The following is a 25,579-nucleotide window of genomic DNA, read 5'->3' as shown; positions in this document are numbered from 1 at the left end:
TTTTCCGTCGATATAGCACTATGAGGGCTTGTTTTTTGCTGGACAAGTTGTAGTTTTCATTGCATCATTTCTTGTACCATATAATTTACTGAGAAGCTAGATAAAAATACTTTGTGTCATGGAATGGAAAAAAAACTGCGATTCCTCAATTTTTTGGGGGGTTTAGTTTTTATGGTGTTCACCATGCAGTATAAACGGCATGTTAACTTAATTTTGCTGGTCGATACGATTGCGGTGATACCAAATTTATATAGTTTTTTTTTATATCTTACTTCTTTAACAAGGAAAAAACGAATTGTTAAAAATAAAATTTGTTTTGTATCGCCGTATTCTGAGAACCATAACTTTTTTTTTTTTCTGATTGGGTAGTGTGAGGGCATTATTTTGGCGGGACAAGCTGTAGTTTTTATTGGTACCATTTTGGGGTACATGAAACTTCTTGATCAGTTTTTATTCAATTTTTGAGGGAGATGAGGTGACAAAAAAACATAGATTCTGGCGTTTATGTGTTTTGTTTTGTTTTTACGGCGTTCACTGTGCAGACTAAATAATGATATAATGTAATAGGTCAGACTTTTACAAACACGGCGACACCAGTTATGTTAATATATTTTTTTTTTGCATTGCGTTTGGGGGAAAATGGGAAAAGTTTTTTTTTTTAACTTTTAATCATTTTTATATATATTAAAAATCCTTAATTTAAGTGCGCTTAACTTTTTTTTATTAGTCCCCCTGGAGGATTTGAACCAGCAATCGTTGGATCGCTTGCACCATATACTGCGATACTAATGTTTGGAAGTATATCGTGATTCTGAGAGGCTCCTTTTAAGCCCTGCCTTCATTAGGCCCCCAGGCTGCCATACCAACCATCGACATCCCGCGGTCATGTTGTGTCCCCTGTTTTTAACCACTTAGATGCCATGGTCGCTATTGGTCGTGGCATCTAAGGGGTTAAATGAGCATGATCCTGTGTGTTAAACTGAAGATTTGGCTGTAACATACAGCCGACGCGCTCGTTTAATGGAGTGGGCTCTGCCTGAGAGTCCGCTCCATACTCCTCCACCCAACCTGCGACATATATATATATATATAGTCCAAGGCAGCACATAAACTGGGGTTAAAGTCTATTGACTGCCGGATAGAAGAGACAGGGTTAATAGGCAGTACATGTAAAAAACGATCAAGCACTCAGCCTTCCCCTATAAAGCTCCCAGGGACCAGAATGAAGATACATTTTATTTGTCTCTTGCTGTGTATAGAAGACAAAGACAAAGGCCTTCAGCGGTACTTCAGGCCCTCTATACAGAGAGTGTTTCTCTGTCCCTAAGGCCTGGGATGCAGGGATGAATGTACCATACTCCCCTGATGCTGTATACAGGTGATACCTGTCCCTCAGAGCCGGACCATAGCCATCCTGAACTCCAGTATATGGCTCCTGGACACCTTGGATATGTATATATCAAGGTTATCTACCCTCTGATACCTGGTAAGGTATTTCAGTTTTTTTTTAAATATATATATATATATATATATATATATATACACATACATGAATACACACACACACGCATACTGTGTACATACAGTGTGTGTATGTATATATATATATATATGTATATGTATATATATATATATATATATATATATATGTATGTATATATATATATATATATATATATATATAGCGGATGCCTGGAAGGGGTTGATATTAATACAAATAAAACTACCAGGGCCACTGTCAGGTCAGTAGAGGTGGTACTGGTGAAATAAGGGATCTCTATAAATCCGTATGCAGCGAGCTCCCACTAATGGCAGTTGCAGACATAATTTTATAGCTTTCTGGGATTAAGAAATGGGTTCTATTGACATAAAATCTGAAAATCAAACATTTTTTAAAATACCCTCACATGACCTATACTGTTCTGTTCCACCTCACTCCGCCAATCCTTGGTCCTCTGGGTTTCTAAATATGCATGATGACATGACCACTGCAGCCAGTCATCACAATGGATCAAACATCACCACAGCAGGCAACGATGCCTTAAAGTCTGACCAGTGGGACCCCTGATACCAAGAATGGTGGTATGTCACCTAAGGTTCTGTTTTAGCGTGGCACAAGTAGGTACAGTAGGCTTATTGACTTCAGGTGTAGATATATCCAAAGGGCAATTGGAAAGTTATGTTATATAGTGCCCACCAAAAGTTCCGGAACACCCTCATAACTCAGCTATTTGGTATTATACTGTGTGGGAGGCACTATTGGAGCCTGATACTGTGTGGGCTGAACCGGGTGTGTATGGGCGGGGATTGGGTGGGATTAGAGGCGTGGCTTAAAAGTAAAACATTTGCCGTGACGCACTGTGTGCACGGCCTCGGTTGTCACCCCTTTGTGATAGTTGAAAGTTAGGAGGTATGCTTGATTTCTTGATAATACCAGAACAGTTTAGTAAATCAAAGCTGAACCCTGATTGGCTGCTATGGACAACAAGGCTACGACATGGCTTCCACATATAACATAGGACATTACATTATTCATATTCAATGCATAATTTAAGATCATATTGTACAGGCAAGAAATTAATATATTTGCAAATCCATTTGCAGAATTTACAGAAACTCACCACTGGTGTTAGAACCGGTTAAGGTCTGTTCTAAACCCAATTCATTAAAGACAATGTTGGGAATTACAATGAATCCGGCAATTAGGAGAAAAGTCACAAGGTTCATCAGCACCAAAAACCTTAGGAAACTGAAGTATGACTGTATTCCGGTTCCAAATTTACCTGTTAAGGGCGGAAATATATTCATGAAAGACTCTAGTATAATAATTACAGTTGAGTAGAAGTACTGTTAATTAATCAAATTCCAAGAATATATATTTACAAAATATTTTATATAAAATTTTATTTTTAGACAATTGAATCGGAGCTCTATGAAAGAAAAACAAAAATAATGCAATCATAACCACCGAGCACAATAACACTGGGAATACTCTGCACAAACATCTTGGTGCCTAATTTTTTTTATTTTCAGGGTGAATCAAATTTTTTTTTTTTTTACAATATTCAAATGTTAACAAGTCGTAGGTAGCAGAAGAATCATTATGCGGGGCAATCTCCAAATAATTTACATAATAAAACCAAGTATAAAAATGAAAAACATCACATTCTGTTCTAGTAACATCTGCGGTGGGCCACTTTTTTATTTTTAAGGTAAAAGGAAAATGAGGCAGCACTACCAAATTTGTGAAACAAATTATACGTTTATTCCACTCGTGTGCGAGGTTTCAGCTCAGTGTGAGCCTTTCTCAAGCATTCTTTTTTAAGCATTATAGGCCAGGTTTTTAACAATTTAACAATTGAATGTGACGCCATACCACAAGTCAGGTACTTGTTGGGCAGTGGTAAACTGGCCCTTCATGGTTGAAGACTTCTGGCCCCAGTGGGCCTACAGCACAATGATCAGATCCAGTGTTTTAATAAAAGTTTAAGAACGAGACAGAGATTACTCTCCGCCCCATTCCCGGCCTTCACCAGTTTGTTATAATGGTAGCCACAATGGAATTGTATTGCAGGCAAAAGTAACATTACTATAGACAGGGCTGCACAAACCCTGGGGCACTTTAAATTTTTCTCCTACCCTCCTCCGTTATTTAGATATCGGTGCCGTTATATTTGGCGCCGGATATTTAAATAACCCGCTGAACTGTCAATGGGGCGTGTTTAGGCAAGGGGGAGTGTAACATCGCTGTGACACTGTCCAAACAGCTACGGACGGTGCCACAGCAAGAGCTGGAGAGAAGAGAGAGTGTGTGCGCAGCTCGGAGCTGTGCGCGCATGCGTTCTCACTTAGTCTTCAGCTCTCGGCAGACAAGGACAAGACTGTGCGATCTCTCGCAAGAGATCAGTCTTGTCCTTGTCTGCCAAGAGCTGGAGAGAGAAGAGCGTGTGTGCGCGCATGCGTAGATTGGAGCTGTGTGCGCATGCGCACGCACGCTCTCATCCTTCAGCTCGCGGCAGACAAGGAAAAGACTGTGCAATCTCTCGCGAGAGATCACACAGTCTTGTCCTTGTCTGCCGCGAGCTGAAGAGTGAGTGAAAGCATGCGCGCGCATAGCTCCAAACTGAGCGTGCGCGCTCACACGCTCTCTTCTCTCCAGCTCTTGCCGTGGCACTCTCTGTAGCTGATTGGACAGTGTTACAGTGATGCTACACGCCCCCTTGCCTAAACACGCCCCATTGACAGTGCAGGGGGTTATTTAATTATCCGGCGCCAAATATTACGGCACCGATATCTAAATAACGGAGGAGGGTAGGAGAAAAATGTAAAGTGCCCCAGGGTTTGTGCAGCCCTGCACATTACATGCTGCACTCAGCTGCACATGTATGGGCAGGTGAAAGGTTCTCTTTAAAGCAAAATTTCACGCACAAAATGTTACTTTTAAAAGAGTTTAGGTGCCCTACTTGGGAATATGTACAGGAAATAACACTCTGCATGTTATGTCCTATACAGATTTCTGAATGGCTCATGACATCTGCCAATCAAAAAGTCAAAGAGAGAGCTGGCTTCAGTTAGTGCCTGATTCAACATGGTGGGGGGGGGGGGTTAAGTAAAACTTTGGACAGGGGCGGGCTGGGACGGTCTCCCAGCGGTGATATGTCCCGGTTTCAACTGTATCTACGTCCTGAGGATGTAGATACAATTGAATCCAATGCTGGATCAGTAAGCTGTTAGCTCTCTGCTCCAGCATTCACTATGTAACGCCAGCCAAGAGTGGGTCGGCACAGACAGGCGCGATGCAGTTACTTCATCGCGCGTTTCTGCGCCAAGCCGCACTGGCCAAAGGAGCAGAGGGATCTCCACTCGTCGTGGGAACAGGGTTAGGTGAGGATTTTTTAATTTATTTTTTATTTGGCACTGTGGGGGCATTATACTGGCTGTAGGGGCAGCTGTGGAGGCATTATACTGACAGCGAGGGCATTATACTGGCGTTGGGGCATTATACTGGCTGTGGGGGCAGCTATGATGGCATTAAACTGTGTGTGGGGGAGCTATAGGGGCATTATACTGTGTGAGTGCAGCTCTGGAGGCATCGTACTGTATGGTGGCACTTAAGGGGCATTATACTGTGTGTGGGACACTATAAGGGTATTATACTGTACGTGGGGAGGCACCATACCATGTGGGGGCCACTAAAAAGGTCATTATAATATGGGGGGCCACTATTGGGGCATTATACTGTGTGGGGAGGCACTATCGGGGCATTATACTGTGTGGGGAGGCACTATCGGGGCATTATACTGTGTGGGGACATTATAGGGGCATTATACTGCATGTGGAGACACTATAGGAGCATTATACTGTGGGGGGGCCAATATGGGGGCATTATACTGTGTGGGGAGGCACTATAGGGGCATTATACTGTGTGGGGAAGCACTATACTGTAAATGGAAGTTACGTAAACGGCGTAACAATTACGTAAACAGCGTAGCTCGCTATGCTACTCTGTTTCCGTATCACCCATTAGTTTCTATGGAAGTACAGAAACAGAGTAGCACAGCAAACTACCCTGTTTACATACGCCTGACCCCACCACATGCCCCTCTTCAGTTGTAAACATGCATTGGGGGGCCCACTCAAATGTGTTTCGCCCCCCTGTGCTAAACCCCTAGCTACACCTCTGACTTTGGGGTTGAACAGGGTGCCTATATTTTCAGTTTTGGTCATTATATAATTAGGTGCCAATATAACAATCACCATCCTTATTATTTGGATTAGTTGATTCCTTATATTACAGACATACCTCCTATAGTTTGCAGGGTGCCTTTCCACAGAATCAGGTATTGTAGAACACCTGACGTTTTAATCTTAAATTGTCCCCAAAATCTTGTCTTCTCCTCCTTCCAGGACTTCCATCCTGTCTTCTTTGCATTTTTTCTCTCTTGTTTCCTCCTTCATAAGCAGAATGAATATACTCAAGAATAGAACAAATCATGTCCGACACATATTGTGTGTTAAAATTATGCCTTTTATTCAGGGGCGGATTGGAAATTTAATGTGGCCCTGTAAAAAAAAATCTAAAAATGGCTTCATGTTGTAGGTAGGTTTAAATTGGCAGCACACAAGGCCAACACAAGGAGGTAGAATCAGCAAACCGCAAGCCATAGCCAAATTGGTAGTAGGTGTTGCAAATGCAAATATACAATAGTAGGCAGAATCATTTTATTTTATATGGTGGTATATATGGTAAAAATAAAATGCATGGAGGCCATATGGATTTGTCACAGATTTTCTGTGCAGATTGCACACCAAAATCCAAGGCAAATTACAATGTAACTCAAGTGAATAGGATTATAGCAAACCCAGGGAACCTCATCTATCAAAAGAATGAGGTCCTCTGACCTCTGTACACCAATTCCTGGCTGACGTATTCTCCATACACTTCAATGTGGCCACCTTTCCACTGAAGTGTATGGAGATGTGGTGGCCAGGAATTAGCGACCAGAGGTCAGCAGATTGTGCTCTCTTGATAAGTAAGTGAGGCACCTATCAGACATTTATGGTATATCCTGTGGATATGCCATAAATGTCTAAGATGGGAAAACCCCTGTAAGAAGATACCTTGTGGACGGCAATCTGTTTGAGGATTTTGGCACAGATTCCGCACTGAAATCTTTATTTAATCCACTACAATTCTGCATCCAATTCAAATGAATTAGATATTTTTTATATCCTGCATATATCATTCCATGCCACACTATAATGCATCCATATAATGAACCCAGTTTATTTTGTGGGCACATAGGCGACTGGGATGGCAGTGGCACTGCAGGGCAGGCAAAGTACAGATAACATGTCTGTATACTGTAGCGGTGTTTGCTGTGTGCAGCTGGGGGGTGGTTGGACGCCACCCTTACCGGTAGAGCCATTGCCCAATCCACCCCTGCTTTTATATTTTGTTTGCTATACTACTCTGTATATTTGCTATACTACTCTGTATATTTTGCTATACTACTGTGTATATTTTGCTATACTACTGTGTATATTTTGCTATACTACTCTGTATATTTTGCTATACTACTCTGTATATTTTGCTATACTACTCTGTATATTTTGCTATACTACTCTGTATATTTTGCTATACTACTCTGTATATTTGCTATACTACTCTGTATATTTGCTATACTACTCTGTATATTTGCTATACTACTCTGTATATTTGCTATACTACTCTGTATATTTGCTATACTACTCTGTATATTTGCTATACTACTCCGTATATTTGCTATACTACTCTGTATATATGTAGCTATTACCGGATTATCTTTTTCTCGCTGGTGGTTAAGTTGCTTGTAGTTTATAACAATTCTTTCATTGCTCTGATGGAAATCAACTCTCAATGTACTGACTTCCTAGTGTGTTTATAATGAGCTTGTGCTAATAAACAGCAGCCAAACAAATAATCAGAGCTGCAGTGTGAAGAATAGTGATATGCACGGAGCAGAAGCCTGAGGCTCTGATGAGACAGGAGGATGAATTCACAATATTGTAGGGTTTCATTATTCATGTATATAATCTGCAGTCACTGATCATAGCTGTGCCTTGATAGAACTAAAAATAAATATAAGGAGAGCACAACCCAAATGTAGAGACTTATTCAGAATTTTTACTACCAGCAGAAACTACACTTGTTTAAAAATGTATGTGCATCTATGCAACCAATTTTTAAATAGTCCAATTCATCTAAAATAAAATTGAAGCAACTTTGCAAACAGTCTTAATTCGAAATCTCCTACTGTTCTTTTGTCTACAGGTCCTATGCAGATCCATGTGTTTTCATGGTACCATAGGCTCACATTTATCAATGTATTTGTCCCTTTTTTTGTTGGTGCATTTTACTTCAACATAGTGTCTAATGTGCTGTGTTACATTTGCACCAGAATTTAGAGACATTTCCACCATGCACATCAGTTTGTACAAGATGAGTGAAAAGTGGACTTGGCTTACTGCTTGGCCAGGATTTAGACACATTTATAAAAGGAAACTTTAAAAGAAATAGTCTAAAAAAGAAAAGTTGCAAATGGCAAGAAAAAAATGCTGTGATTTTTTAGCCACTGTGAAAGTTAATGGCAGTGATGTCAAGTTTGCCACAATATATGTCAATAAATTAGCCAAGCTTTATCTTGGCTAAAATGATGGCACTTTTGATAATTTTGGATCATACTCTCTTCCATCTGTCTCCTACTTCTTGCTAACTTTCATTCAGAAGGTTAACAAGTAGCAGGTTTGTTTGTAGTCTGTAACCATGGAGACACATAGGTCTGCATAGAAGCTGTACACACAAACTGTTTAGCATTCTACGGTCAAAATTATTATTTTATATTTTAGATACATTGGAGCAATTTAAAAAAAATTACGCTGATAAAATATTTTATAAATATTAAAAATATATATGTATAAATTATACATATATATATATATATATATATATATATATATAAATATACACACACACACACACACACACACACACACACACACACATACACACACGCGCGTCCTTCTCAATGAATTAGAATATTATCAAAAAGTTAATTTATTTCATTAATTCAATTCAAACAGTGAAACTCATATTATATAGATTCATTACACACAGAGTGATCTATTTCCAGAATTTTTTTTTATGATTATGGCTAATATGTAATGAAAATCCAAAACGTAGTTTCTCAGAAAATTAGAATATTATAGAAGTCCAATTTCAAAAATTATTTTTTAATACGGAAATGTTGGCCTACTAAAAAGTATGTACAGTAAGTGAACTCAATACTTGGTCGGGGCACCTGTTGCATGAATTATTGCATCAATGCGGCGTGGCATGGAGGCGACCAGCCTGTGGCACTGCTGAGGTGTTATCATTCTGCGTGGCATGGAGGCGATCAGCCTTTGGCACTGCTGAGGTGTTATCAATGCGGCGTGGCATGGGGGCGATCAGCCTGTGGCACTGCTGAGGTGTTATCAATGCGGCGTGGCATGGGGGCGATCAGCCTGTGGCACTGCTGAGGTGTTATCAATGCAGCGTCGCATGGGGGCGATCAGACTGTAGCACTGCTGAGGTGTTATGGAAGCCCAGGTTGCTTTGATAGCGGCCTTCAGCTCATCTGCATTGTTGGGTCTGGTGTCTCATCTTCCTCTTGACAATACCTTCTAGATTCTCTATTGGGTTTAGGTCAGGCGAGTTTGCTGGCCAATCAAGCACAGTGATACTGTGGTTATTAAACCAGGTATTGATACTTTTGGCAGTCTGGGCAGGTGCTAAGTCCTGCTGGAAAATGAAATCAGCATCTCCATAAAGCTTGTCAGCAGGGGGAAGCATAAAGTGCTCGAAAATGTTCTGGTAGACGGCTGCGCTGACTCTGGACTTGATATAACACAGTGGACCAACACCAGCAGATGACATGGCTCCCAAACCGTCACTAACTGTGGAAACTTCACACTGGACCGCAAGCAACTTGGATTGATGTCTCTCCACTCTTCCTCCAGACTCTGGGACCTTGATTTCCAAATGAAATGCAAAATTTGCTTTAATCTGAAAACAGGACTTTGGACCACTGAGCAGCAGACCAGTCCTTTATCTCCTTAGCCCAGGTAAGACGCTTCTGACATCTCAAGGAATGCGACAGTTGTAGCCCATGTCCTGGATACGTCTGTGTGTGGTGGCTCTTGAAGCCGCAGTCCACTCCTTGTAAATTTCCCCCAGATTCTTGAATGGCCTTTTCTTGACAATCCTTTCAAGGCTGCGGTTATCCCTGTTGCTTGTGCACCTTTGTATATCACACTTTTTCCTTCCTCTCAACTTCCCATTAATATGCTTGGATACAGCACTATGTGAACAGCCAGCTTCTTTAGCAATGTCCTTTTGTGGCTTACCCACCATGTGGAGGGTGTCAATTACTGTCTTCTGGAGAACTGTCAAGTCAGCAGTCTTCCCCATGATTGTGTAGCCTACTGAACCAGACTGTTGGACCATTTAAAGGCTTAGGAAACCTTTGCAGGTGTTTTGTGTTGATTAGCTGATTAGAGTGTGACACCATGAGTCTACAATCTTCAACTTTTACCCAATATTCAAATTTTCTGAGAGACTAAATTTGGAGTTTTTATTAACGGTTAGCCATAATCATCAACATTAAAATAAAACAATGCTGGAAATAGATTACTCTGTGTGTAATGAATCTAAATAATATATGAGTTTCACTTTTGAAATTAATTACTGAAATAAATTAACTATTTGATGATATTCTAATTAATTGAGAAGAACTAATATATATATATATATATATATATATATATATATATATATAGATACAGGACTGTGCAAAAGTTTTAGACAGTTGTGGAAAAATGCTGCAAAGTAAGAAGTAAGATGTGTTCAAAAGTAGAAGTGTGAATAGTTTTTCTTTTTATAAATTAACAAAATAATCAATGCTGAGAAATACAGGCTGATACTTATCCATCATGCAATACCACCAGGGAGGCGCCTGATTGGCTCCAAATTTATTCTGCAGCAGAACAACGACCCCAAGCATACAGCCAATGTCATTAAGAGCTATCTTCAGCATAAAGAAGAACAAGCGCACAGCACTGGCTCATGAGAAGCGGACCATCCTTAACCAGTTGCGGACCGTCCATAGACTATAAACGTCCAGACAGTGCGCAATTAACTCAGCAGGGACGTTCCAGAACGTCCTGCAGATATACACTGTTTGCCGCTCAGTAGCAGCATTTAGTTCCATGATGCAACTGTCTCCCGACATCTGACATCACGGAGCTCTACCCAGAGACAAATCAGCATGGTCTCTGGGCATGTGATCATTGTGACAATAATCACAACACTTTCCCCCTCTAGCTTTTCTGCTGTCTGAGGCAAAAATTGCACCCCCCCCCACCCACAGGCTGTTCTACATCACTACCAGCCTCCTCCAACTCTTTCAGATGTGCCGTTGCCTTGTACGCCCCTGAAATGTGTGGTGCAGCAATGAAGAGACTGGTAGTGATGTAGAGCAGCAAGAGGGTTGTCAATCAAGCATGGAAATGTGGGTTTGTAGTCAAGACTGTGTGACTCTTCAGGATAGTGGAACCACCACATGACCCTTTATACAGTAATTAGCATATAGCGTGCGTCATTTTAAAAGTTGATTTTATATATTTTGCTACATCTGAAATAAAATCAGGGGAATGTTTGGAGATATTGTTAGGTCATGTATTACCACATGGTCGTGGTTCAAGGGGTTAAAACGACAGGTTCCCATTATATATACAATGAATTGCAACAATTCCATCTGCCCTGCAATTTTGTTATTATAAATATATCCTATATAATTACAGCTCCAGAACCAAGCTCAGTGCATTTATACAGTACAATAACAAAGCTCAGTACATATATGCAGTACCAGAACAAAGCTCAGTACATATACACAGCAGCAGAACCCAGCTCAGTACATATACACAGCAGCAGAACCCAGCTTAGTACATACATACAGCACCAGAACAAAGCTCAGTACATATATACAGCAGCAGAACAAAGCTCAGTATATATATATATATATATATATATATATATATATATATATATATATATATATATACACGTATATACGCTAGCGTTAGTTTAGGGTCACTTAGAAATTCCCTTATTTTTTAAAGAAAAGCACAGTTTTTTTCAATGATGAGAACATTACATTAATCAGAAATACAGTCTATACATTGTTAATGTGCTAAATGACTATTCTAGCTGCAAACGTCTGGTTTTTAATGCAATATCTACATAGGTGTATAGAGGCCCATTTCCAGCAACCATCACTCCAGTGTTCTAATGGTACATTGTGTTTGCTAACTGTGTTAGAAGGCTAATGGATGATTAGAAAACACTTGAAAGCCCTTGTGGAATTATGTTAGCACCGCTGTAAACAGTTTTGCTGTTTAGAGGAGCTATAAAACTGACCTTCCTTTGAGCTAGTTGAGAATCTGGAGCATTACATTTGTGGGTTCGATTAAACTCTCAAAATGGCTAGAAAAAGAGCTTTCATGTGAAACTCGACAGTCTATTCTTGTTCTTAGAAATGAAGACTATTTCATGCGAGAAATTGCCAAGAAACTGAAGATTTCCTACAACGGTGTGTACTACTCCCTTCAGAGGACAGCACAAACAGGCTCTAACCAGAGTAGAAAGAGAAGTGGGAGGCCCCGCTGCACAACTGAGCAACAAGACAAGTACATTAGAGTCTCTAGTTTGAGAAATAGACGCCTCACAGGTCCTCAAATGGCAGCTTGATTAAATAGTACCCGCAAAACTCCAGTGTCAACGTCTACAGTGAAGAGGCGACTCCGGGATGCTGCCCTTCAGGGCACAGTGGCAAAGAAAAAGCCATATCTGAGACTGGCTAATAAAAGGAAAAGATTAATATGGGCAAAAGCACACAGACATTGGACAGAGGAAGATTGGAAAAAAGTGTTATGGACAGACGAATCGAAGTTTGAGGTGTTTGGATCACACAGAAGAACATTTGTGAGACACAGAACAACTTAAAAGATGCTGGAAGAGTGCCTGACGCCATCTGTCAAGCATGGTGGAGGTAATGTGATGGTCTGGGGTTGCTTTGGTGCTGGTAAAGTGGGAGATTTGTACAAGGTAAAAGGGATTTTGAATAAGGAAGGCTATCACTCCATTTTGCAATGCCATGCCATACCCTGTGGACAGCGCTTGATTGGAGCCAATTTCATCCTACAACAGGACAATGACCCAAAGCACACCTCCAAATTATGCAAGAACTATTTAGGGAAGAAGCAGGCAGCTGGTATTCTATCTGTAATGGAGTGGCCAGCGCAGTCACCAGATCTCAACCCCATAGAGCTGTTGTGGGAGCAGCTTGACCGTATGGTACGCAAGAAGTGCCCATCAAGCCAATCCAACTTGTCGGAGGGGCTTCTGGAAGCATGGGGTGAAATTTCTCCCAATTACCTCAGCAAATTAACAGCTAGAATGCCAAAGGTCTGCAATGCTGTGATTGCTGCAAATGGAGCATTCTTTGACGAAAGCAAAGTTTGAAGGAGGATATTATTATTTCAAATAAAAATCATTATTTCTAACCTTGTCAATGTCTTGACTATATTTTCTAGTCATTTTGCAACTCATTTGATAAATATAAGTGTGAGTTTTCATGGAAAACACAAAATTGTCTGGGTGACCCCAAACGGTAGTGTACATATATATATATATATATATATATATATATATATATACACACACACACAGCAGCAGAACCAAACTCAGTATATATATATATATATATATACATACACATACAGAACCAGAACCAAGCTCAGTACATACATGTAGTACCCAAACCAAGCTCAGTACATAAATACAGCACCAGAACAAAGCTCAGTACACAAATAAAATACAAGAACCAAGCTCAGTACATAAATACAGCACCAGAACAAAGCTCAGTACACAAATAAAATACAAGAACCAAGCTCAGTACATATATACAGCACCAGAACCAAGCTCGGTACATATATACAGCACCAGAAAAAAGCTCAGTACATTATATATATATATATATATATATATATATATATACAGTGAAGGAAATAAGTATTTGATCCCTTGCTGATTTTGTAAGTTTGCCCACTGTCAAAGACATGAACAGTCTAGAATTTTTAGGCTAGGTTAATTTTACCAGTGAGAGATAGATTATATAAAAAAAAAAAAAAAAAAATCACATTGTCAAAATTATATATATTTATTTGCATTGTGCACAGAGAAATAAGTATTTGATCCCTTTGGCAAACAAGACTTAATACTTGGTGGCAAAACCCTTGTTGGCAAGCACAGCAGTCAGACATTTTTTGTAGTTGATGATGAGGTTTGCACACATGTTAGATGGAATTTTGGCCCACTCCTCTTTGCAGATCATCTGTAAATCATTAAGATTTCGAGGCTGTCGCTTGGCAACTCGGATCTTCAGCTCCCTCCATAAGTTTTCGATGGGATGAAGGTCTGGAGACTGGCTAGGCCACTCCATGACCTTAATGTGCTTCTTTTTGAGCCACTCCTTTGTTGCCTTGGCTGTATGTTTCGGGTCATTGTCGTGCTGGAAGACCCAGCCACGAGACATTTTTAATGTCCTGGTGGAGGGAAGGAGGTTGTCACTCAGGATTTGACGGTACATGGCTCCATCCATTCTCCCATTGATGCGGTGAAGTAGTCCTGTGCCCTTAGCAGAGAAACACTCCCAAAACATAATGTTGTCTCCTTCTCACCCAGCGTCTTACTTATGGTTTTGTAGCCCATTCCAGCCTTGTGCAGGTCTATGATCTTGTCCCTGACATCCTTAGAAAGCTCTTTGGTCTTGCCCATGTTGTAGAGGTTAGAGTCAGACTGACTAATTGAGTCTGTGGACAGGAGTCTTTTATACAGGTGACCATTTAAGACAGCTGTCTTTAATGCAGGCACCAAGTTGATTTGGAGCATGTAACTGGTCTGGAGGAGGCTGAACTCTTAATGGTTGGTAGGGGATCAAATACTTATTTCTCTGTGCACAATGCAAATAAATATATATAATTTTGACAATGTGATTTTCAGTTTTTTTTAAAATATAATCTATCTCTCACTGGTAAAATTAACTTAGCCTAAAAATTCTACATATATATATTGTACCAGCACAAATACAGCTCAGTACATAGATCATTAGCAAATTCAGTTTAACCCATGCTGTATATGTTTGTATGGCGTAAAACTACAGCTCCTAGCATGGCCCGAACAATGGTAAGGATATGCTAGGAGTTACTGTGTCACAAAAAATATCATATCACCCATCATCTCGCTGCAGCTCATACAGTGACTACAGTATTCATTAGAGGCAGAGTAAACATTTACATTGAGTGACGTCTTCTCATATTCCAGTCGTTCTTTTTCATCTTTTCTTCTCCATCCTGTCCAGACCTCTATGATGACTTCTCCCAGCCATGGTCTATTTCTGCAGTTTGCCGCCCAGATGTCTTCAGCTTCTTACTTTTCAAACATTTCCGCACCTATAAACAAAAATAAAATTCTCATTGTGCCACACACTGCTTCCCTAAATATAATCACACTATACACTGTGCTCCTGAATATAAGAGCACCATACACTGTTTCCCACACACACACAGTGCCCCCTGTAGGTAGTCCCCCACAACGCCCCCTGTAGATAGGGGCTCTATGGGTGCCCCATAGAGCTCCCTGTAGATAGTGCCCCCCCATAGAGCCCCCTGTACACAGTACCCCTCATAGGACCACCTGTACACAGTACACCACAGAGAGCCCCCTGTAGACAGTGCCCTACAGAGAGCCCCATGTAGAGTGTGCTACCCATACATAGTGTCTACTATAGTGTCCCCATAAAGCCCCCTGTAACTAGTGCCCCCATGGAGCCCCCTGTAGATAGTGCCCCCCATATAGCCTCCCGTAGCTACCGCTACCCATAGAGCCCACTGTAGCTAGTTCCCCCTATGGAGCCCCCTGTAGCTGCTGCTCCCCATAGATCCCCCTGAAGATAGCGCTCTACATAGATCCCCTGGAGATAGTGCTCTATGTGGATAGAGGCCCTCATAGATCCCCCTGTAAATAGTGCCTCCCAGAGTCCCCTGTATATGGGGCCCCTGTAAATAAAGCCCCATAGAGCCCCCTGTAAATAAAGCCCCCTGTTGATAAAGCCTACTGTAGATAGAGCCCCTGTAGATAATGCCACTCACACTGTTAACTAAAAAAAAAAAACTTTACATACTCACCTAATCCCGTTCTGGTGCCGTCCTCTAGCAGGCATGCTCTCTAATGAGCAGGTCTGCGGGAGCTGAACGACGCAAGCGACGCGATGACATCATCTCGCCACCTGCGTCATTGAACAGTGCTGAATGGAAGGGCAAGGAGCCCTGCAATTCAGCGCCTTTTTAATAATGCAGGTGGCACAATGACGTCATCACTCCACAGGCTTCATTGAAAGGCGCTGAATGGCAGAGCAAGGAATTAATGTTCCTTGCCATGCCACAGCTAGTAATTGTATCTGCGTCCTATAGACACAGACAAAATGATAGTGCAGGATGGGGTAGCGGCGGTTAGATTCAGTGGCACCTGAGGCGAGATGCTCACCTCAACTCATGGACGCTGCGGCCCTACCTTAACCAGTTTACCCCTGTCTGCTGTATAATGGCAGCAGAGGTAACTGTGCTTTATTATCATCCGCCGTTGAACGACAGTGGTGATGTTGGAATCGCACATGTATGTGCAATCCTAGATACATAATTGAGCTGATAGCAAGAGGAATCAGGAACAAAAATTTATTGGTTCCTGAGCCTGTGATTGTGGCGATAACAAATCCCACCTTACTATATATATATGCATTCTAGAGACCCGCCATTACTATATACAAATTGCATGATAGGGGCCCGCCCATTACTATATATAACATGCATGCTAGAGACCCCCCATTACTATATATTACATACAGGATAGAGACCCTTCTCCATTACTATATATTATATGCAGACTAGAGACCCCCCATTACTATATATTACATGCATGCATGAGACCTTCCATTACTATATATTACATGCATGCTAGAGACCACCATTACTATAGCTTACATGCGGGATAAAGACCCCTCTCCATTACTATATATTACATGCATGCTAGAGACCCCCCATTACTATATATTACTTGCAGGATAAAGACCCCTCTCCATTACTATATATTACATGCATGCTAGAGACCCTTCATTACTATATATTATATGCTGGCTACAGATTCCCCTCCATTACTATCAGGGGCTTAACTGGGAAAGACTGGGCCCCATAGCAAACTCTTGAATGGGCCCCCCAGGTACCACAAGCAGCCCCCCTTATAGATAGTGCCCCCTGTAGAATGTGCCATACAGCCCCCCTGTAGATAGTGCTATACAGCCCCGCCTATAGACAGTGTCACACCCACTTGTAGATAGCGCCCCCACCTCCCGCTTGTAGATAGTGCCATACAGCCCCCCTGTAGAGATCGCCATAAAGCCCCCCTGTATATAGCGTTATACAGCTTCCACTGTATATATTGCCACACAGCCCCCCCCTTAGAAGATAGTGCCGCACAGCCCCCTCATAATAGATAGTGCCGCACACAGACCCCTGTAGTTTGCGCCACACACAGCCCCCTGTCGATAGAGCCACAGCCCTCCCCCTTGTAAATAGTGCCAGCCAGCCCCCCTAGTAGATAGTGCCACACAGCCACCCCCTTAGTAGTGCCACACAGCCCCTTGTATATAGTGCCACACAGCTCCCCGATGTGTATAGTGCCACACAGCTCTCCCATGTTTATAGTACCACACAGCTCCCCCTTGTTTATAGTGCCACACAGCTCCCCTTGTGTATAGTGCCACACAGCCCCCCCTTGTGTATAGTGCCACAAGGCAATGGCGCATCCGAGAAAGTTGTATCTGCCAGGGTGATGTCAATCAAACATGGAAAGTTGGGTTTGGAGGCAGGACTATGTGACTCTTCAGGATAGCGGCACCTCCCCATGACCCTTTAATGAGTAATTAGCATATAGTGTGCACCGTTCTAAAAGTGGATTTTAAAGACTTAGCTGCATCTGAAAAAAACATACATTTGGAAATATTTTGTCAGGTCATGTATTACCGCATGGTCGCGGTTCAAGGGGTTAAAACTACCAGACACGTTCCCATGAAATATACAATGAATTGAGAACAACTCCATCTGCCCTGCAATTTTGTTATTAGAAATATATTCTATATAATTACATCTCCAGAACCAAGCTCTGACATATACGGCTCCAGAACCAAGCTCAAGTTCTGGTGCTCTTTATATGTATATATATATAGCACCAGAACCGAGCTCAGTACATATACAGTGAAGGAAATAAGTATTTGATCCCTTGCTGATTTTGTAAGTTTGCCCACTGTCAAAGACATGAACAGTCTAGAATTTTTAGGCTAGGTTAAGTTTTCGATGGGATTAAGGTCTGGAGACTGGCTAGGCCACTCCATGATCTTAATGTGCTTCTTTTTGAGCCACTCCTTTGTTGCCTTGGCTGTATGTTTCGGGTTATTGTCGTGCTGGAAGACCCAGCCACGAGCCATTTTTAATGTCCTGGTGGAGGGAAGGAGGTTGTCACTCAGGATTTGACGGTACATGGCTCCATCCATTCTCCCATTGATGCGGTGAAGTAGTCCTGTGCCCTTAGCAGAGAAACACTCCCAAAACATAATGTTTCCACCTCCATGCTTGACAGTGGGGACGGTGTTCTTTGGGTCATAGGCAGCATTTCTCTTCCTCCAAACACGGCGAGTTGAGTTAATGCCAAAGAGCTCAATTTTAGTCTCATCTGACCACAGCACCTCCTCCCAATCAGTCTCAGAATCATCCAGATGTTTATTTGCAAACTTCAGACGGGCCTGTACATGTGCCTTCTTGAGCAGGGGGACCTTGCGAGCACTGCAGTATTTTAATCCATTACGGCGTAATGTGTTACCAATGGTTTTCTTGGTGACTGTGGTCCCAGCTGCCTTGAGATCATTAACAAGTTCCCCCCGTGTAGGTTTCGGCTGAGCTCTCACCTTCCTCAGGATCAAGGATACCCCACGAGGTGAGATTTTGCATGGAGCCCCAGATCGATGTCGATTGACAGTCATTTTGTATGTCTTCCATTTTCTTACTATTGCACCAACAGTTGTCTCCTTCTCACCCAGCGTCTTACTTATGGTTTTGTAGCCCATTCCAGCCTTGTGCGGTCTATGATCTTGTCCCTGACATCCTTAGAAAGCTCTTTGGTCTTGCCCATGTTGTAGAGGTTAGAGTCAGACTGATTAATTGAGTCTGTGGACAGGAGTCTTTTATACAGGTGACCATTTAAGACAGCTGTCTTTAATGCAGGCACCAAGTTGATTTGGACGTGTAAATGGTCTGGAGGAGGCTGAACTCTTAATGGTTGGTAGGGGATCAAATACTTATTTCTCTGTGCACAATGCAAATAAATATATATAATTTTGACTATGTGATTTTCTGTTTTTTTTTTTAAATATAATCTATCTCTCACTGGTAAAATTAACCTAGCCTAAAAATTCTAGACTGTTCATGACTTTGACAGTGGGAAACTTACAAAATCAGCAAGGGATCAAATACTTATTTCCTTGACTGTATACAGCATCAGAACCAAGCTCAGTACATATATACATACAGTACCACAATCAAGCACAGTACATAAATACAGCACTAGAACCAAGCACATACATATATACATCCCCAGAACCAAGCTCAGTACATATATACAATACCAAAACCAACCTTAGTACATAAATACAGCACTAGAACCAAGCTCAGTACATATATACAGCCCCAGAACTAAGCTCATTAGATAAATACAGCCCCAAAGCCAAGCTTAGTAAATAAATACAACACCAGAACAAAGCTTAGTACATATATACATCCCCAGAACCAAGCTCAGTACATAAATACAGCACCAGAACCAAGCTCAGTACATATATACATTCCCAGAAACAAGCTCATACATATATACAGCACCAGAACAAAGCTCAGTACTTAAAAACAGCATCAGAACCAAGCTCAGTATATATATAACACCAGAACAAATACCGCTCAATTTAGTGCAACCCCTGCCGTATAGCTTTGTACGGCGTAAAACTACAGCTCTCAGCATGGCCCGAACAATAGTAAGGATATGCTGGGAGATGCTGTCTCACAAAAAATCATACCAACCATCATTTCGCTGCAGATCATACAGTGACTACATTACTGATTAGAGGCAGAATAAACATTTACATTAAGTGTCTCACCGGTGACGTCACAGATTCTAATTATTTTTCTCTTTCTTTCTCCCTCCGGTCCAGACCACTATAATGGATTTCTTCTGGCCGCGACCCATTTCTGCAGTTTTCCGCTCAGATGTCTTCACTTCTCAATTTTAAAACATTTCTGCACCTATAAACGAAGTTAAAGTTCTCAACACCTCTAAGTATAATAAAGCGCCTCACACCGCACCACTAACTATAATAGCGCCATACACGGTGTCCCTGATTATAATAGTACCATACACTGCACCTCTAATTATAATAGCGCCATACACTGTTCCCTGATTATAATAGTACCATACACTGTGTTCCACACACACACACACACACACACACACACACACCGTGCCCCCTGTAGATAGTGCTCCCATTGCCCCCTGTAGATAGTGACCCCCATAGAGCCTCTGTAGATAGTGCCCTACATAGAGAAGCCCCTGTAGATAGTGCCCCATGGGTTACCCACCCCTGTATATAGTGTCCCACGTATAGCCCTCCCTATAGATAGTGCTCTACATATAGCCCACCCATGTATATTGTGTTCCACATATAGCTCCCCCTGTATATAGTGCCCCACATATAGACCCCCCTGTAGATAGTGCCCCACATATAGACCCCCCCCTGTATATAGTGGCCCACATCCCCACATATATACCCCCCTGTATATAGTGTCCCCGGGTGTTAGTTTTTATTGGTTCTATTTTGGGGTAAATGCGACTTTTTAATCACTTTTTATTCTATATCTTGGGAGGGGTGGTGACCAAAAAATAGCGATGCTGGCATAGTTTTTCATTTATTTTTTGCGGTGTTCACCGTGCGGGAAAAATAACATTATAGTTTTATAGTTTGGCTCGTTACGAACGCGGTGATACCAAATATGTGTACTTTTTTAACGGTTTAATTTTTTTCCAATAACATAAGGCTTATTATAGGAAAAAAAAGCAGTGTTTATTTTTTTAACTTTTTTTTTTTACCTGCAACACTCATCGCTGCTAGAATACATTACACTACCTAGTAGTGTAATGTATTCCAACTGTCAGTGTGATGCCAAAGTCACTCTGACAGCAAGCCTATGAGGACCAGCCAGAGGCTGGATGGTCCCTACAGGCTTCCATACATTGTAGACCCGGAGGCCGTTGTCTGGCCTCCGGTTGCCCATGGCAACCATCGGCAACCCCCACAATTGCAAGGGGGCTGCCGATGTGCTACAAACCCCCTAAATGCGGCGATCGGAGAGAGCTGACCTCCCGGTTCCCGATGCACACTGTCACCGACAGGAAGCCTATAGGCTTCCGTCCATAGCAGACACGGAGGCCATTGTTTGGCCTCCAGTTGCCATGCCCACCATAGCCAAACCCCGCAATTTCAGTGCGGGGCCTGTCAGTGTGCTAGAAACCCCTAAAATGGGGCGATCGCAACCGATCGCCACATTTAAGGGGTTAATTGCCTAAATCAGCTAAAAAGGACCGATGGCCGGCAAGAGTGGAATGTCAGCTGTCGGAGACAGCTGACCTCCCAGTTCCCGGTGCACACTGTCGCCGACAGTGTACACAAGGAATGACTCAGTAACTATATGTCCTCGTGCGGGAAGTAAACAAAAATGGAACATAGAACAGACATCACTTTTCAGTCAGGGACACCAGTACACTACCACTATACAAGCACCAATATATCCAATAATATCACCATATGGTGATCATATAGTGGTCAGATATCAGTTCTATACAGCGCTCTGCAGAGTATTATTACTCTGCAGACTTCACAGTGGTCATACAAGTGTCAGATACCAGTTCTACAGAGAACGTCTGCAGAGAATTGTCACGCTGCAAACCATACAAGAGAATACAGTACTGATCAGACGCAGTTACAGGCAAAATATATAACAAAGAGTATTTCTTACCTCTCCTGATATGTCTGTTTTAGTAAATAATTGTATTCCCCATGACATAAAAATTCTCATCTTTTCTTAGAACTCTGCAATGTGCCATTCCTCGGTTATTCCTCCGGGAAATGTATGAATAAATTGACAACTGGGTGTTACCGTTTCCCTTATATGACTGTGTCCCTACACACTAACAGGGTTTCATCATCGCTGACTGTATCACACTGTGTAGGGACACATCCTATTTACTAGGAGAGGGGTAACAACCAGTTGTAAATTAGGCCTGGGCTAAACTGAGACTTTCTGTAGCATTACTGATTGATCTTAACTATATAATGACAGCTGCAGTCCACAAGATTGCCTGCAACTTAATGTATTGCTGCTGTAGCTCCATCGTTAAAATTATTTAGTTGCGTTACAAAAAGTCTCCATGTAGGCCAGACCTTATTCATAAGTTTCCAGGAAGAATGACAGAGGAACGTCAAAACACAGACTTCTAAGTAAAGATGCTACTGAATTGTTCTCTTATGGGGAATACAAGGATTTACTCTAATAGACATGTCAGGAGAGGTGACAGTGCCTCTATAAATCCAGTGACTCACAGGTGACGTCTTTTCTGATGGGAGTTGTTCTCTTTTCTTTCCTTTTCTTCTCCTTTCGGCCCAGACTCATATCTCCAGAATTTGACACACCAGACATGTTGGTTTTTCACTTTTCCAGCATCCTCCCTACATATACCCCACCCTATAAACAAACTCACCTTCCACAGTGCCCCAGACGGTAATATGGATTCCTTGGTGCTCATTAACTGTGCCCCCACACAGTAATAATGGCCCTTTGTGCTGCCTGTAGATAGTGCCACAGTGTCCATGTAGATAGTGCCACAGTGTCCATGTAGATAGTGCCACAGTGCCCATGTAGATAGTGCCCATGCAGTTAGTGCCACAGTGCTCATGTAGTTATTGCCACAGTGCCCCTGTAAATATTGCCTCAGTGCCAATGCAGATAGAGCCACACACTGCCCATGTACGTAGTGCCACACTGCCCCCTGTATAGTGTCACACTGCCCCCTGCATAGTGCCACACTGTCACCTGCATAGTGCCCCAAAGACCCCTGTATAGTGCCACACTGCGCCCTGTATAGTGCCACACTGCGCCCTATATAGTACCACATTGTCCCTTGTAAAGTGCCACACTGCTGCCTGTAGAGTGACACACTGTCCCCTGCATAGTGCCACCCTATTTTGTGTAAAGTGCTACACTGCCCCCTGTATAGTGCCACACTGTTCCCTCTATAGTGTCACACTGTCCCCTTATAGTGCCACACCACCCCCTGTATAATGTCATACTGCCCCTGTAAAGTGACAAACTGCACCCTGTAAAGTGCCACAGCGACAATGTAGATAATATCACGCTCACCTGTCCCTGTGACGTCTTCTCCTCCAGCGATGTAGGCCTGGTCTCTTCTGACCAGGCCTGTTCCAGCGGAATGTCGCAGGCGGCGCAATTATGTCACCTGCATCATAAATATGCACCGAATGGCGAAGGGAACCGAAGGTTCCTTTGCCTCCCCAGTCCTGAGTTGCATCTGCGTCCTAAGGACACAAGCACAATTGAGTCCGGAGCCCTGCGTGCGTGACTGCTCTTACAGGCCAGGTTGTCAGTAGACCCTGTTGCAGTCGCCCACGCAGGGCCCCCGACTCAAATTGGCGCGGCCCAAAATGCCTACTAGTTGACTGGCCCGGGGTACACATGACCCCCAGTCCGCCCCTGCACAGGGTCCTGATCTCAACATCATCGAGTCTTACAAGAAGAGACAGAAGTATTTAAGGAAGCCTAAATCCACAGAAGATCTGTGGCTAGTTCTCCAAGATGTGTGGAACAACCTCCCTGCCGAGTTCCTTCAAAATCTGTGTGCAAGTGCACCTAGAAGAATTGATGCTCTTTTGAGGGCAAAGGGTGGTCACACAAAATTTTGATTCAATTCAGATTTATTTTCTGTTCATTCACTTTGTATTTTGTTAATTGGTAAAAGAAAACCTATTAACACTTCTATTCTTACTTTGCAGCCTCTTTCCACAACTGCCTAAAACGTTTGCACAGTACTGTATAAATCTATGATAGATATATGAATAGAAAATTTACCTTATTTCTCTTTTTCTCTGCATAGAGCAGTAAAGGTCTTGAATGGGCCTGTTTTCATCCTCTAGCCACATATCTACCCACTTGTCTTCTAGAACACTTTCCCTTGTCGGTGGGAAAGTTTTAGTCCATGGCTGCTCTTCATGGCCCCGGTAATGTAGTAATGACTCCTTTTTCTGCCACATTACATCTGCTAATTAGATATATAGAGATATTTGTGGTTAATGTTTTTAACTTTCATATCTATGGACGAATAGTCAGAGTATACAGATGGAGCGCAAAACCAATTCACAAAAGGAAACAAAATTAGCGACTTCTGTGGGTGTTGGACATGGGTGTAGATTTTGTTGTGTTGTTATGCTTTGCTTTAAGGGTTTAAAAATGAGTGTGTAGTACAGAATTTACTATGGACAATATTCTAAATATAGGAAGAAACCATGGGGATAATTTATCAACCTTTCTACTCCAGTTTTTTGGCGTAGGAAAGTCACGAAAGGGACAAACGTTTTTGGCCTTTTTTTTGCCACCCTTGCCACTTTTGTGGAAAAGGGCTTAGCTTCAGGGGAGCGGTTGTGGCCATTGAGGCCCAATAAATTATAGTGGAAATCTAGATTTCACTCTATGGGGCCTATCAAGGTAGAGGCCCGGGCTGGGCCACAAGCTTGCCCCCTCATAAGACCACCCAGCGGGCCCCCCACCATTGGACATTTAATTACACTTATACACTTGCATATAAGGCTTTTACGCTACTCTACCTAAGGACCTTGTATAAGCGGCGCTGGAATTATGAGGCAGCCAGGGGAGAGAAGAGGAGCGGTAAAGTGAGTTTGTGTTTTCTTATTTTATGTCCGAGGGAATGGATGGCGTGGGGCTGCAGTCGTTGCAACACAATTTTGACGCATCATCCGGCCAAAACATGCGACACATATATTAAGAGGCTTTTGCCTCTTAATAAATGTGTCGCAGTTTACACCTACTTTTCTTTCTATTACGACTGGCGTACAAAACGCCAGTCTCAATAAATTGCCCCCTGTAAGTCACTAATACCCAAGTGCATGGCTTGTTCCAGGAGTATGTGAGTCTATAAAATCACAGTGGGCCCCCTGTCTATCTTACCCTCAGCATCACAAGTTTACCAGGGTCCTCCAAAATCCAGTAGGCACTGGCATCTGCTCAGGTTTGCCTGGTGCTGACACCATCCCTGCCAAGGATAGCCCACCAATATATGCTGCACACCTTACCAACCTCATGACCCATTCCGTAGAGGTGGTATATTATTTATTGTGGTGCCGGCATGTTCTATAGCACTATACAAAGAATACATACACTCATATTGATTCCTGAAAGCTAAAGGGGCTCAGAATCTTCATGGGCTTTATCACTCATAAAGACTCAGGGCCAATTTCCTAAAGAAGTATAATTTTAAGCAGGTTTGTAATGTGGGGGTAGATACTATTTTTCCCAAAAAGACAAAAGTACAACAAAAAATATGTAAATGGCAGTTTTTATTGCACAGAGGCTCCTTCATCAAGATCATTTGTCTAAACCGGCAACAACTGACGACAAAATAATAGAGCTGTGCTCAGTACGTCTTCCATAGCATTGCATGTAATGTTTCTCTGTCCGTCTCAGAGTCAAAAAAAGTGACCTTCTC

At 42.2% G+C, this 25,579-nt stretch overlaps 1 protein-coding gene across 1 annotated transcript in view; it reads right to left on the bottom strand.

Annotated features, from left to right (window-relative positions):
• TMC4 (transmembrane channel like 4) overlaps nt 1-25,579 on the bottom strand; it is a 73,208-nt gene that overhangs the window by 16,337 nt on the left and 31,292 nt on the right. Inside the window, exons 2-4 of the mRNA XM_075839891.1 lie at nt 23,929-24,118; nt 5,804-5,952; nt 2,622-2,783 (exon numbers count right to left, since the gene is read on the bottom strand). Coding sequence (XP_075696006.1) covers nt 2,622-2,783; nt 5,804-5,952; nt 23,929-24,118 — 501 coding nt within the window. The remainder of the gene's footprint in view (nt 1-2,621; nt 2,784-5,803; nt 5,953-23,928; nt 24,119-25,579) is intronic.

The sequence above is a fragment of the Rhinoderma darwinii genome, chromosome 10 (assembly GCF_050947455.1).
Source record: "Rhinoderma darwinii isolate aRhiDar2 chromosome 10, aRhiDar2.hap1, whole genome shotgun sequence".
Taxonomy (NCBI): domain Eukaryota; kingdom Metazoa; phylum Chordata; class Amphibia; order Anura; family Rhinodermatidae; genus Rhinoderma; species Rhinoderma darwinii.
The sequence above is the reverse complement of the archived record's forward strand: the minus strand, read 5'-3'. Positions and strand labels throughout refer to the sequence as shown.